This window comes from Aphelocoma coerulescens, chromosome 3, assembly GCF_041296385.1.
Source record: "Aphelocoma coerulescens isolate FSJ_1873_10779 chromosome 3, UR_Acoe_1.0, whole genome shotgun sequence".
NCBI lineage: Eukaryota > Metazoa > Chordata > Aves > Passeriformes > Corvidae > Aphelocoma > Aphelocoma coerulescens.
Window position 1 is genome coordinate 105,086,721 of NC_091016.1, and position 14,917 is coordinate 105,101,637.

At 41.4% G+C, this 14,917-nt stretch overlaps 1 protein-coding gene across 2 annotated transcripts in view; it reads right to left on the minus strand.

Annotated features, from left to right (window-relative positions):
• FBXO25 (F-box protein 25) overlaps positions 1-14,036 on the minus strand; it is a 30,639-nt gene extending 16,603 nt beyond the window's left edge. For both annotated transcript variants that reach the window (XM_069011499.1, XM_069011498.1), the window contains exons 1-4: positions 13,958-14,036; positions 10,933-11,076; positions 4,058-4,167; positions 2,778-2,827 (exon numbers count right to left, since the gene is read on the minus strand). In XM_069011499.1, the coding sequence (XP_068867600.1) occupies positions 2,778-2,827; positions 4,058-4,167; positions 10,933-11,069 (297 nt within the window). In that variant the 5' untranslated portion in view covers positions 11,070-11,076; positions 13,958-14,036. The remainder of the gene's footprint in view (positions 1-2,777; positions 2,828-4,057; positions 4,168-10,932; positions 11,077-13,957) is intronic.
• Positions 14,037-14,917: the final 881 nt, after the last annotated feature.

A 14,917-nucleotide genomic window follows, 5' to 3' on the forward strand; every position in this document is an offset into this window, starting at 1 on the left:
AGCTGATGCTAATGGATACCATGCTCCCTGGAAATACAGTGCCTCTGGACTGAAGAGTTCTTTTTTCTACAAGAAATTAAATGAAACCAGATATGCTATTTGTAACTAACAGGTACATAGGCAAGGCCTTTCAATTCATACTAAATGTGTAATCTGGCATCACTGGTATTTGATTTCCCTGGGAATCTACTCCACTCTTGCAGAGTGTCACGATGCTGGCATTTGCCAAGCACAAGGAAGAGCTTGCTTGTACAGCAATTTGAGCCTACAAGTATGAGAATTATCTGATTCACACTTGAGGGTAAGAACACAGCTAGTTGCTTCTGGGGTCAGAAGAACAAATGGTCTCAACATCAAATAGAATTTATTTTGGTGCTAGAAGCTTAGGCACCACAAGCAAAAGCAACTGCATTTCCTTTGGTACTTCTCCACATCTTAATGTGAAAATGGAAGTTTCAGAGGCTGTTGTGAATGACTTAGGGTGGTCGTAGCAGCCCAAAATTACATGAGATCACATAAACTCAGTACATTTAGAGCCACAAAGCCACACTGGAGCCCAGGACCAAATATACTGAGGCTAGGAAAAAACTCTAACTGGTAAAAGAGAGTCTTGCAGAGCAGTGTGCTACTATGGTTTACTAGCCATGGGAAGGAGGCAGATAAATAATTATTTGAAGCTCATTCCTAGACAGACTTCCTTGGTAAATTATGTGATGGTGACAAATTTGACAGTACAAATTAATGTTCCTTTTTGCGACCCAATGAAAGCTTACCCTGCATGTGCCCCAGTGGGATGGGACAGTTAACAATTCACTGCAGAGTGGTGATAATTACTGCCTATTAGTTAACGACCAAATTCAGGATTGTCCTGCTTACTCATTCAGCTGATATAGCTCAGATCCAAGCACACTGCACACTTCACAATACGCACACCTTGCTTAGCTAATAGCAGTGACTGAACACATACAGTTAACAAAACTTTTGTTGAAATTTAAATATTTGTGGCTGTTCTCTGGCTAAACAGTTATCATAAGGTTATGCTTAAAACATTAACATGAGAGACATTTTCTTGAACAGATTTCTGTGAAACTACAGCTCTACCATCATGACAAAATTATTCAAAAAGCATCTCCAATTTCATTTCAGCTACACACATGCATTTGTTTTGGTTTTCTTTCATTTCAATGCTCTCCTGCAGCATGTTTCATATGTTTCTTATCAAGACCTTCCTAACGTGTCATTTTGCCCTAAAAACCAGTATCCAGTTTGGGAAAAAAATGTTTCCTGCTATTTCAAAATCAAGAAAGATCAGAACCTGTAAGAAAAACTAGACCCTCTAAATTATGTTTTAGATTAGCTTAAAATGCTGCTCATGTATGCTTATTCCTTGCTACTTTTTCAACCTTCTACTCTAAGCTTTTAAATTTATACAAAGAATTACTTGAAATATTAGTATTTAATTCTAACCATCCTTGCTTTGTTTTTTAAATTAAAAAACCCAAATAAACCTGAAAGGCGAATAGTCAAGTATCAGAAGACAACCAAAATATTTTGTCCACTCTGACTGGACAAGAAACAAAAGCAAATACTCACACATCACTAATACACCAACTTCTGCATAAGTAGGGGAAAAAATAATCCCTATACATACAGGTTATGAAGGACACCAATGAGAGATTTTAGGCTATTTGTATTTTGGCCTCTATATAGTTTGGAACCTCAGCTTAACACCCTTACCATTCAAAGCACCACAATGACTGGTGGCAGTCTGTTGTCCCCCTGCTCCTTCTCACCTTAATTTGAGATGGCACAAAGGGAAAAAGCATGCTTGAGACTTTTGCAGAACAATCTAAGTTAACCTCATCTAGAAGATAAAGCAGAAAGAGGGCTGTGAATCTGGTGAAAGGCTTTACAGTACCCTTCAGATACAGGCAGCCAGTCTCTGGGTCACTGGTCTACAAGGTCTGCAAAGTCTTGCAGTATGTCCTTTGTGTAAGCTCTCCTCAACAGCATGGCTTTCCTGAGTAAAAAGCTCTGTATTGTCTCCCTCAGCTCTAAAATGCAAAGCTACTTTTGCCTGCATGACTACCATCATCACACTCACCGCCTTCCCTCTCTCCTGGCTGGTGTTACTATGTGGATGTAAAACCTCTTTACTGGTGTTCAAGTTCCACACATCCCAAATAGCCATGGCAAACAGCACAGGATAAAACTCAAACTTCAAGAGTTTAATCTCTACATAGAATGGATGTATTTTAACTCTTGGCTTTCCAAGAGGTCATTCCAAGAGCTTTCATGTTCCCTTTACAGTTACATGATACAGTTTATATCCCAAACTGAAAGCATATGGACTTTGTTGATCCTCTTTGTAAAGTTTGAAACTGATGTTTTACTTACTTCCATTCAAATTTCCACCAAGATTCCAAAATATCAGGTGGCTGCCTGCAAGCAACTTTTTTGGAGATGTTTCTCTGGTTTTGCAAATACTTTCAATTTTAGTTCAAAGAGAGACAGTAGAAACATAGATGGGCTTGTATAAGTAGTGGAGAACTGTATGTCTATCCTTGCAAGTTCCCACATCTCTGCCACAAAGACCTACCTACAAGTCACTTTGCCAGCTGCCTTTGCCTCACCATGTGCAGGTCTCCAGTGTTGCCAAAGAAGAGAGTAAAGTATAACCCCTAAGACCACATGGCAAAAATGCTTTTTTCAAGATACTGTCTGTCAATTAAGAACCACAAAGATTGTAGGAATCAACCCACACCATGCAGACTTACTTCCCTGGTGCTTTCTTTATGAACATAAATCCACTTTTCACGATAAAAACCTAAAAGAAAATCAAAATATAAGCATTTTAGGCTTCCACATTAGTTAATGCCTTCCAGAAAGAAACTGAACTAAACATATAATTTTCAATAAAATGCTTCATAAGATAGCAGAACATTTTTAATGAAGGAAGTTTATAAAGCCTAGAAAAAATAAAAAATTTTCACAAGTTATGGACTTCATGAAAGTAACAGAAAAGTCATATAATTTTTTTTTTTTTTTTTAAACCAGAAGAGTTGGCACACAATTGGCAGATGAATGACAACTTTTGTCAGCTGTGACCAATCACTGACATAACAGTAGTCCTACATAATTCCTGACCTTTTTTTTTCCCCCATACAACAGGCTCCTTAGCATTTGAAAGTACAGCAGATTTTGGACAACATTTTTGTTCCTGGCCACTCTAGCCCTGTAATCCATTTTCTTCTGTACAGGTGCCTGCTCTACATTGACTTGGTTCAACTAACTGGAGGAGACTGCAGGGAAGTCAAGGATATAAGACTAATAAAGGCAACCATGCAGACCTTCAGCTTTCACAAGTCTCACATGTCTCACAGATGAGACATCCAGCCTCTTGAATCTTCTGAAATACTTTAAACTCAGACAAGCTTGGAGAAGCTTGCAGCTTTCTGCAATACCATCTCTCTAAGAATTTTGGGGATATACAAATAACAGATAATTTCAAGATCAAAGCATTAGAAATGCCAAGAAGTTGCTAATCAACTTACCCTTTTTTACCTACTCTACCACGTTCTCTGCTTCAGTAAGTTACTTGCTGCCATACACATCTGCAGCCCAAAGCACAAGTGATCTTTTAAATATGAGAACTGATAAAATGGCTTTCATATTTTAAATTTTTTAAAAGGGATTTCTCTCCAAGAAATTCAATACTGATAAAGTCTTCATCCAGAGATATCATTATTATGACAAAATATATTTATTTCTGAACTGTTTCTGGAATTGTATAACTAATTAGCATCTGAATTAAGCAAAAATAAACCAACTGCTTTGGGAAGCAGAAGCTCCCATAAGCATCCAGAAGAATTTAATCTCAAACTAGTCCACAGTATCAATTAAGACATATCACTTTTGACACCAGAATTTGTTGCCAATACAGAAATAGACATAATTTGGAAGACTACTCTATAGCTGAATATAAAATAATGGCTATTATAACATTTTTCTGAACCTACATGAGTCTTCTAAAATAAATGAAAAAACCCAGCCTTACATTGTGAATCCGTGTTATTCCTAAAATGATCTTTTTTCCTTTTCTTGGCTGCAAACTCACAGTCTTCAGTACTGTATACTTCTTCATTCTCATCATCCCCAGTTATGATACTGAAATAAAAATATCTAATTAGAATAACCATAATTAAATAAAATTAAAGATGCATACACCATTACAATTTTCTGCATTAAAATCTACCAGCTGAAAAAAAAAATACATCATTCTTAATTAAGATCTTCTACCTGATTGTCTACAGCAACATGTATCTTGAGAGAAGCTGTTTTGTTCTTTTCTTCTCAAAGGGGTAGAATTTTGTGTCAAAGTGATTAAATATGCAAAAGTAACTTCCTAAGAGGCATCTTGTAAGCCGTTCCTGACGTTCAGGAAGGACTACTAAGAAGACAGTACTAACTGGACAACTGCAAAACTCTGCAAAGCTCTGGTGTACAAAAATCCATTACTTGAAGCGGCCCAAGCCTTAACTGCACACAGGTAAAAGTCTGTGAAGAATTACTGCACATCCCTGCACAGGCAGGAAGCCAGCAAAGAACGACATCTCTCTTACTACTGTCACCTGCAGGACAAGGAAAGTCTTTCTTTTAAGAAATGCTTGACTCACAGCTCAGCACATACAGGTGTCATGGCACTGTTCTACCAATGATTTGTACAGCATGCAGAGCCAAGTGAGAGACTTAGCTATACCTGTCTCTTCTGACAGTTAACTGTGTAACCAACAGAGAGGACTATACCAAATACTTATGCATATCGTACATACAATGTGAATATAGAAAAAAACATACATACAAAAACAACGCATACTATTAAAGCTTTTTTTTTAATAAGCTAACCTTCTAAAATGTATATACATTTAAAAACTGCCTGTGCTACAGAAAATATACACAGCTTCATAAAATTTGCTTTCCATTTTTGCAGTAACTCTAAGGACCAGCAATGAAGATATGAATGGGTGTTCTCTTTTCTAGCACTGAGAAGGAAGATACTTCATATGAAGGCCACAGTCTTGCACAGATAAGAATAATGAAGGATACATGGTAATGAAGTTTAACAGGAAGACCTTTTTATTTCTACATTATTGCTCTTTGACAATAAAGTCGTATACAAAACTCCTCACATTCATTACTATTTTTAATCTAAATTGCTTTTTATCACTGCCAGTTTGAACTTCAGATTTAAACAACTGAACACTGTAAACTGAAGGACACGATTTTTTTTCAAAAATAACCTGTATCTGGGCATTAAGTGACCAAAACCAAATTATTTTAGTCTATTTCTACTAGCTTATAGAGTTAAAATTCTCAGGTTTGAATCATTTGTTATACAACACTGTAAAAAATTTTTGGTTTTTGAATAATTCTAATCAGTAAATGCTAGCTCAGCTTAAAGAGACACAAGTTGAGAAGATTTAGAAAAAAAACGTTGATTTCATCTTAGCTTTTTCTTTTTCAGGATTTAAACCTAACAAACCTCTGCATTCAGGTAGTGCTCAATCCAAGGTGGAGGCCTTAGTTCATGCCTTAGTATTTTTAATGCAGACGGTAAAGACTCAGTACCTTAAATACTCTGTGCAATGGTGCCAAATATCACATCTGGTCAAACAGCAAAATAGTTCAGAGGGAAGAAACCAGCAAGAGACAAAAGCAAAGCAACTGACAAAAGCAAAACATCAACACCAACAAGTTACTTGATTATGTAATATTCCAATCCATCAGTTTGGGAGATTTTTTCCCCAAAGCTACCATATAGGAAATCAATAAATTTACTAAAATTAATTTAATTATGTTTTAACATATTGGCTGCATCACCACACCATGTGAGAATTACTGCAGAATCTGAGGAGTTGCTACAGAACCAGAAATTGAGCCCAAAGCTCCCAGAGCTTTATCATCCTAACAACATATACAAGACTAGGGAGATATGTCCTGATACTCTGCCAGCAGATAATCCAGGCAGCACAGAAACGCTCTCATTCCCCTTGACCTAGGGCAAGCAATGGGGAGAGGATGGGAGGCCACATTCCTGAAGGCCTGCTTAGAAGAGGAAGGTTAATATGTAAAGATTCCTTCTTTTGTTCCTGGAGAGGAAGTGTCCCTAGAAAGTAATTTAGACCAGTAACATACCTGAAGTGATTTAAAGCCCACTCCACTCAAGCATCATATAAATAACTAAGGCAGCTTAAGGAGTCAATAAATATAAGGAATTGTGAAGATAGAGGGTTATTTCAAACACCTTTGTCTAGCATTCAAATTTGCCTGTGACATTCCTGGAATTCCTCAAGTCTCTTCAGAGAAAAGACAGATTGGACTGTTACCTCTAAGGATCTTCAGATATGAGACTTTATTTCCTCATGTTCTGTCCTACTTGACATGGAGAGTCTTTCCCTACTTAGCTGTAAACACCACCAGTCTTCTTGACAAATTTTTAGTGTGAAAGCATTCATTAAAGCAAGGGTCCCACGGACATCAGAATAGGATAGAAACACAGAGTTACCCAGTGACTGCTAGTGTTCCTTCCAGAAATCGGTAGAGCTGCTTGACGAGTAATAAAAAAGCTGCTCTATTGTTCCAAAAGCAACCCCTGCCCCCTCAAACACCAAGCTAAGATACAAGAAACCAAATCAAGAGCTGCACATGCCATATGGTGTAACAGACGCCTTAATTTAATGTTTTTATTATAATACTGCATGTGACATCAGTACACCTGGAAGGATTTAAATACATACATAATACTGCCAATTTACAGCTATTCTTACTCTCGTCTTGATGACGCACTTCATCAAAAATTATTCTAAAGCTTTTAAAAGCAAAGTACCTGGTGTCCTTAGAACTAAAATATCTTAGATAAATCATGTAAGAATTTCAGTTTTTCCAAAAAAAGTAATTTCATAGCAGTATTTAAATAACCTCTTGGCTATGACACTTAAAATGATGGAAAATGTGACAGGGTTATCTGAGCTCCAACTATTTTCCCTCATCCCCTTGCTTCTTTTCACGTGGCCCTCACATAATGAAATTATATACAGAGACACACTAAATATTTTAGAAGTGACTCTTACAGCTTGACCACACATGGAAAATCCTGAGCTAAGTGCATGCACCAAATGACTTTTGTCACTTGACAAATATATTGTAATGTTATCTGTTAATAGGTTCAAATCAAAGGACTTCCATCCAGTGCCAAAATCACTCTTGTGAACACTGTATCTCACAGAACTAGACAAGAGACAACGCAGACTGAAATGACTACCCTGCCAGCCCAAGTAGTTCATATGAACTTAACACAAAAAAATAAGTATCACCATCATGAAAATCTTATTAGTCTAATTCTCCTTCTTTTACCTCAAAAGGAACACATAAGACAGGTTTACTCCTAAATTGCAGGCTACTGAAAGGCACTTGCATACAATTCTGTAAGGCAGCTCCTCTCCCCCAAGCTTCTCTCCACACCAAACTCCACAGACACAATGCCACAGCACTGGAATATATACTTTTGCTTGAATTTACAGGCAGTCATGGCCAGCATTCACACCACAGAGCTTGAATGCACACAGCCCAAGCCACACTTCCAGTTACTGTATACCTTGAACACAAGGCACTCATGCAAATAACTAAGACCTACAGAACTGAGGGTCTAATTTTTTTTTCCATCTTAGTTTCCATAAAAAGATCTAAAGTGCAGCTATTCAAGCATTATGCCAAATAATGAAAACTGTTCCTGCACAAGTGATTATATTTCTTCAAGCATGGGGACCATTAGGTCCACCAATTTTACTGAGCAACTGGATTCACCAAGGCACGGGGTGACTAATCAAGCAAAGTTAGAAGTTCTATTTTAATAAGAACACATTCTTCAATATAAGTAGCTGATGTGTCTTGAAGGTTTCTTTCTAAATCTGTTTGTAATTAAATCTTTGTAATTTCTGAAGAGAAAGTATTTGCAAAGGGTAAAGGACAAAGTTTGGCAAGCAACTATATCTATACTTTCTCTCACAGAAAAGAATAGAAGCAAAACTAAAGAGGGTTTCAATCAACTACATAGCTTGAATTTATTTCTTTATAAAGGAAAACTGCTATACTGCTCCCTGAAATACAATACTAAAGTACTAACTTAGGAAGAGATTCCTACAGAACATTTTGGTGAAAAATATTGTTCCTTCCAACAGATGTAAATGAATAAAACCCTGCTAGAACTGCCAGACTGGCACACATCACCATCCCTACTCACAGGGCAGCGTAAAAAGAGACAAATAGGTATTTTTGTAGTCTACTGTATGTTTCTTCTACAAGGAAGCACTTTATTGAGTCTCATTCTTTTTTAGTGCTACATCCTGTTAACAAATATCATAGGCTGAGTTGTCTTCAATATACACCATAATTATTTCCAAATAGCTTACGATGGCACAGAGAATCAGCCAGCAACACATCTTACACTGCTGTACCACAATGTGAAGCCCTGCTCATGGCACAGAAGAAGCCCAAGCCTGGGTATATGCTGGGTACACACTGGATAGGAAGCAGTTTTGCAGGAAAGGAGCCTGGAGTCTTGAGGGTAAGTAGCTGAAAACAGGTCAGCAGTGTGCCCTTGTGTTCTATTAAGCCAACTGCACCCTGGTTTGAGCTAACAAAAGTGTATCCTGCAGACTGAAAGAAGCAAATATCCATGTTTATTTGGCATGAGTACTCATCTGGAGTACTGTGTCTAGTTTGGGGCTCCCCAGTACAATGAAAACATGGTCATACTGGCACAACTCCAGTGGGGACTTACCAAGGTACTGGAGCACATGGTGCACAAGGGTAAGAGAACTGACCTCGTTCAGTGTTAAGAGCTGGTGGTGGAAGGAAATCTGATTGCTGTCAGTTTTTAATATGAGGCTATAAATAAGATGGAGTGAGACTGTAAGGTTGGAGGAGGTGGGCAGTAGTAAGTCAGGTGGTAATGGACACAATATGTAAAAAGAGAAATACTAGACTGAGAAGGGCAAGGAAGAAATGACACAATATAGGACAAGCCAAAAACAAACTAAAAACCAAAAAATTAAGAGTAACAGAACAGGAGCCCAGAGAAGAACTTCCATTCTTGGAAAAGCACAAAGCTGAACTGGGCAAGGCCCTGTACAATTCAACCTCAGCTGGCCTTGCTTTGAGTATGTGTTTCAATCAGATGACCCCCAAAGGTCATTTCCACCCTAAGTTGTTCCGTAATGTGCAAATAGATGTTAATTGCTGTTTAGGCAAATAGATGTTAATTGCTGTTTAGCAGCAGAACTTAACTGGCATATAAAAAGTCCAAGTTATAATCATAGATCCAAAGTTCAAAGTGCAGTGAAATTACTCAAAAGTAGTGCTACTATGCCAAGAAGTACCAACTTGAATTCGCTAGTCTGAGTTTGGACAACATACATCAGTAATTAAATAGACAGAAGCAGAATTAAGAAGAAAAAAGTAAAGCCACAGTTTGTGGCTCCAGAGGAGTTCAATTCTAGGATATTCCAAGACTAAGGGAAAAGAAAAAAACCAAAAAACCAAAACAATCCAGTATTTTTGCTCAAAGAAGCAATAAAAATAACGCACCTAGCTCTTCGGGGAAAAGATACATATATACATATACACACACCCCATTACAAGCAGAACAGCAAGAGTCTCAGTGGTATTCACAAAGACTGAGAACTCCTTTTTCATACTTGTCAAACAGTATTAATTAAGCAACCTACAAGATATTTATTTTTGTAAGCAATTTTCACAGTTGCTAAATACTTACTAGATTTCCCTTAATTTGCCAAGTATATTATTAAAGATATGAAAGAGGGAAGATTTTTTTTTCAAAGGTATTTAAGGCAACTTTGATATTGGAGGCTTACTGAACATTCTTTCAGACACAGTGTTTTGTAGCCACAGTGGCCAGACTGTGTGGATAAAGAAGTCCGAATGAGATCAGTGACATATGACCACAAAAAGAAAAAAGGCATGAAGAAAACAGTAGGTTAAGCTTAACAATAATGCTTCACTGCTTGATAACTCCCTTGAGGATTGTTTCAGAAATTTAGAAAACACAGGTGTGTGACCACAGGAAGTCCTAGCTTCCCAGTAAATTCCATCTAAATCAGATGAGTTATCATTTACTGGACTAACAACAAAACACTGAATGTTCCCTTTCCTCATTATGAGCACATTATGCTGGAATTTATGACCAAGAATGCTATCCCTGAGAATTACTTCTTTGTGGAGAAACTTGTCTTGACAAAGCTATTTGTATCACACCAGTCTGTGGGCATTTGCCACAAGTATGACTTTATTTATCTAATCTCTTTCTTACCTATCCTACAGGAGCACATAAAGTCATATATTGCGTTAGAAAATGAGCATTAAGCTACCACTGACTGTATATTTGGAGGAAATGCATTTTCTGTCTGCCACACACTACTGCAACACCCACTCAGAAAGCCTTCATTCACTTCCAGGTAACGGTTCAATATGCCTGTTTGCACTTGCAATTTACAAGTGTCACTTTTACCTTTAAATAGTACTCGACTGGCATTGGGGGAGGGGACTTTTTTGTTGGGTTTTTTTGCTGTTGTTTTTTTGGGGTTTTTTTTAATATTTATTGTTTTATTATTTTGAAAGACATACAACCTAAGAAAGGACCTGGCTGCCTCAAATAAGCAACTCACAAAGAAGTGACAAAAGACAGACAGTCTCCACAGGGGTCTCCTGTCTGCCCAACAAAACACATGACTGCATTTGTATACAGATGACATCAGCTACCACAAACCAATGCAATCTGAATGGAAATTAAGTCAATCTTTGCCTTCCCACCTGCTATTAACTCATGCAGAATCACTTTTTTTTTTTTAAACTTACACAGTGTGGCTGATATCATTCAGCTGATTATTCCCATCCTCAAGGGCAGGACTAAAGGGTTCACATCTTTTCCATCCATCTTCTGTTTTAACCCATCTCCATCCAGGGGATCTCCAGTCTTGGCCCAAAAATGGCATGGTTTCTCTATAGGCAGCAAGAAAAGATTTTTGGTCTATTATTTATTAAAAAGTTTCAAAACTTCCTGTCATCATTTCAGTTTTCTCTTTAGCCTTAAAAAAAAAAAAAAAAAGAAACTACCTTGAGAAAAGTTCTCTGTAAAGCATCCTTTTAAGAAATAGATTCAGTGGTTTAAGTGTATTTTTTATTCTCTAACCACATTCTTCTTGTCCTTCAGCGTTTATTAGATGAAGGTAGATTTCCTTGTTCTTTAGAGAACAAAGAAAAGAAACCTGGTAGTCCAAGACAAGAATGATAGCAAAAGAAGCAAAATTGTATCATGTGTAATCTGCTCTGCCATGATCAAACAGATTACTGATTTTTATGTGTGACTAATAAATGGTCTTTAAAGAGACTGATGGATCACAAAATCAATATTGCTCCTTTTATTTTTTTCTAATCCTTACAAATACTGAGTTTATGGTACGATGTGTAGTGATGTTTTGGTAAAGGAATTTTCATTTTCCCAAATATTTTTTCAGTTGTTGTTGAGGGTCACCACCTCTCATGCCAGCCTCGTATTAAGCAGATACCAGAACAAAGGAAGACTGCAACAAAGTCCATTGTGACATGTCTCCAGAAATTCCTACAAATAGATGCAGATCAACACAGATATATCACTCAGTGTTCTGCTACCATTTTTCAAAAGTGAGATTCACTTCTGACACATTAAGAATTTGAACAAGGCAATTTCTACACTCTGAAGACTATGACCTTGGCAGATTTGCCCTCTTCTTCCCATTCATGACACAAACATATTGCTCCTTAGTTTAAAAAGAGATTTCACATGCAAGCTATAGAGGGCAGATAGCATTATCATATTTGAAACACATGTTAATATATCACAGCAACAGCTTAGGTGCTAAAAAATATGCATTTTCTAATATTTTTTTTTCAACTTGAAAAAATATTAGGCGCCACATCAGTAAACATCACTATGAATTTATTTAAACATTTGCACTCTTGACCAGCATTTGCCCAGTATATTCTTCAGAACAGGATAAAACGCCAGAAGAAATACAGGTTGAGTGACCAGTTGGGTTTTTCTTTAATTAAAAATCTGCATACTATGCAAAACGAAGTGCATTGTCTAGGCCTCAGGATTGACTGAAGTCCCCTTCCTACTCATAACTCAGCTTTCCTCTGCTCCTAACAAGAACCTTTTCCAAAATTTACAACATCCATTCCCCCAGTCACGACAAACTTTATTCATGCCTATCTGCTTTTCCAGTCCTTTTAATGGTTCCTAGGAATAATACAAACCACAAGAAGCTGTTTAGTGCTCCCCTCATACTGGTGTCATTATCACAGCATGGTTTGGGTTGGAAGGGACCTTAGAGATCACCCAGTTCCAACCCCTCTGCCATGGGCAGGGATACCTTCCACTAAACCAGGTTGCTCAGAGTCACATCCAATCTGGCCTTGACCGCCAAAAAGGATGGGATACCCACCACTCCTCTGGGCAACCTGTGCCAGTGTTTCATCACTCTCACAAGAAAGAACTTTTGTACTAAGGCCTAACCTACACCCACCTTCTTTCAGTTTGATGCTATTCTGCTTTGTTCTGTCACTATGTGCCCTTGTAAAAAGTTCCTCTCCAGCTCTCTTGTAGCCTTCCTCTAAGTACTGGAAGACTGCTCTAATGCTCTCCCCAAAGCCTTCTCTTCAGCTGGCTAAACAATACCAATTCTCTCAGCCTGTGTTCATAGAACAGGTGCTCCAGCCCTCCTCTGGACTCTCTCCAACAGGTTCACAGCCTTCCTGCGGTGGGGATCCCAGAACTGGATGCAACACTGCAGATGGGATATGAGGAAAGCAGAACAGAGGAGCAGAATCACCTCCCTTGACCCACTGACCACACTTCCTTTGGTGCAGCCCAGAACACGTTTGGGTTTCTGGGCTGCAAGAGCATATTGCTGACTGATGCTGAGCTCCCTGTCAACCAACAACCCTGAGTCCTTCTCCTCAAAGCTGTCCTCAATCCACTCTCCACCCATCCCATACTTGTGCTTGGGACTGCCATGACCCAGGTGCAGGATCTGGCACTTGTCCTTGTTGCATTTTATGAGGTCTGCACACACTCATTTCTGTCCAGTCAAGATCCCTCTGGATGGCATCCATTCCCTCCAGCTTGTTGACTGCACCATGCAATTTGGTGCCACCCACAAACTTGCAGAGGGTGCACTCAATCCCACTGTCCATGTCTCTGACAAAAATGTTAAACAGGCCTGACCCCATCCTGGCCCCTCAGCAATGTCACTTGTCACTCCTCTCCACTTGGAAACAGAGCTGTTGACCGCAGCTCTTTGAGGGTGACCATCCAGCCAGTTCCTTATCTACCCAGTGGTCTATCTGTCAAATCCACATCTCTCCACAAGGAATTTGTGTGGGACAGTGTCAAATGCTTTTCATAAGTTCAGGCAAATGACATCAGTTCTTGTGTGACTCCGTATGACCTCATCCACCAACCTTGAAACCCCACCGTAGAAAGCCCCCAAATTTGTGAGGGAGGATTTGCTCCTAGTGAAACCATGCTGGCTCCCATCCTCATACAGCCTAACGAGATCCCAACACCCCATTCCTCCAGGCAGGCTCCACACACCTCCCTCCAGACCCCTCAGTGCTGCCCGTCATGCCTCGCCCCAGCCTATTCCCCAGGCCCATCTGCACACCCAGACTTTAACACCTCGTTCCACGCTCCTTCAGCTCCACACGCCCTTAAGAGCCAACCCCAAACCCCTCAAGCCCCGACTGCCCACACTCAGCCCCAAGCTCCGGGCCAGCGGGGCTCACACAAGCGGCCCCGCAGGCGTCCTCCCGGCCCCGCTGCCGGCCGGGCCGCGCTCACCTCAGGGCGCCGTCCCCGCCGCTGCCCGCCCGGCGCTCGGCCCGGGCCCGGGGCTGTTGCCGGAAGTACCATGGGCCGCTCTGGCCACGCCCCCGCCGCGCTGATTGGCCGCCGCCCGCCGAGCTTGTTGCTACCCGGCAGCGCGAGCCGCCATTGGCGCAGCGGGGCGGGGCCGTCCCCGCCCGCCGCGGGCCGGCTGCGTTCACGTGACAGCCGCCCGCGGGGAGCACGTGCCAATGTTTTGGTCGGCGGGGGGCGGGGCGTGCGGCGCGCGCGGGGCGGGGCGTGACCCCCCGGGGAAACCCCCCCGGCGTGACCCCCTGGTGTGACCCCCCGGGGAAGCCCCCCCGGCGTCACCCCCTGGTGTGACCCCCCGGGGAAACCCCCCCGGCGTCACCCCCTGGTGTGACCCCCTGGGGAAACCCCCCCGGCGTGACCCCCCCCGGCGTGACTCCCCGGGGAAACCCCCCCGGCGTGACCCCCCCCGGCGTGACCCCCCGGGGAAATCCCCCCGGCGTGACCCCCTGGTGTGACCCCCTGGGGAAACCCCCCCGGCGTGACCCCCCCCTGGTGTGACCCCCTGGGGAAACCCCCCCGGCGTGACCCCCCCCCTGGTGTGACCCCCTGGGGAAACCCCCCCGGCGTGACCCCTCCCGGCGTGACCCCCTGGGGAAACCCCCCCGGTGTGACCCCTCTCGGTGTGACCCCTGGGGAAATCCCGCGGTGTGACCCTTCCCGGTGTGACCCCTGCTGAAACCCACCCAGTGTGTGACGTGGGATGGCCCCCTGTGACCCTGGGGAAACCCCCCGCCCCCAGTGTGACCCCTCCTGGTGCGACCAGGGTGACCCACCCGGTGTGCCACGCTCTGCCTGTAACCCCTGCCGGTGTGACCGCCTCTCTTCTATGATCCGTGTGACTCCCCGGCATGACCGGTGTGTCTGATACGACTCCCCCTGCTC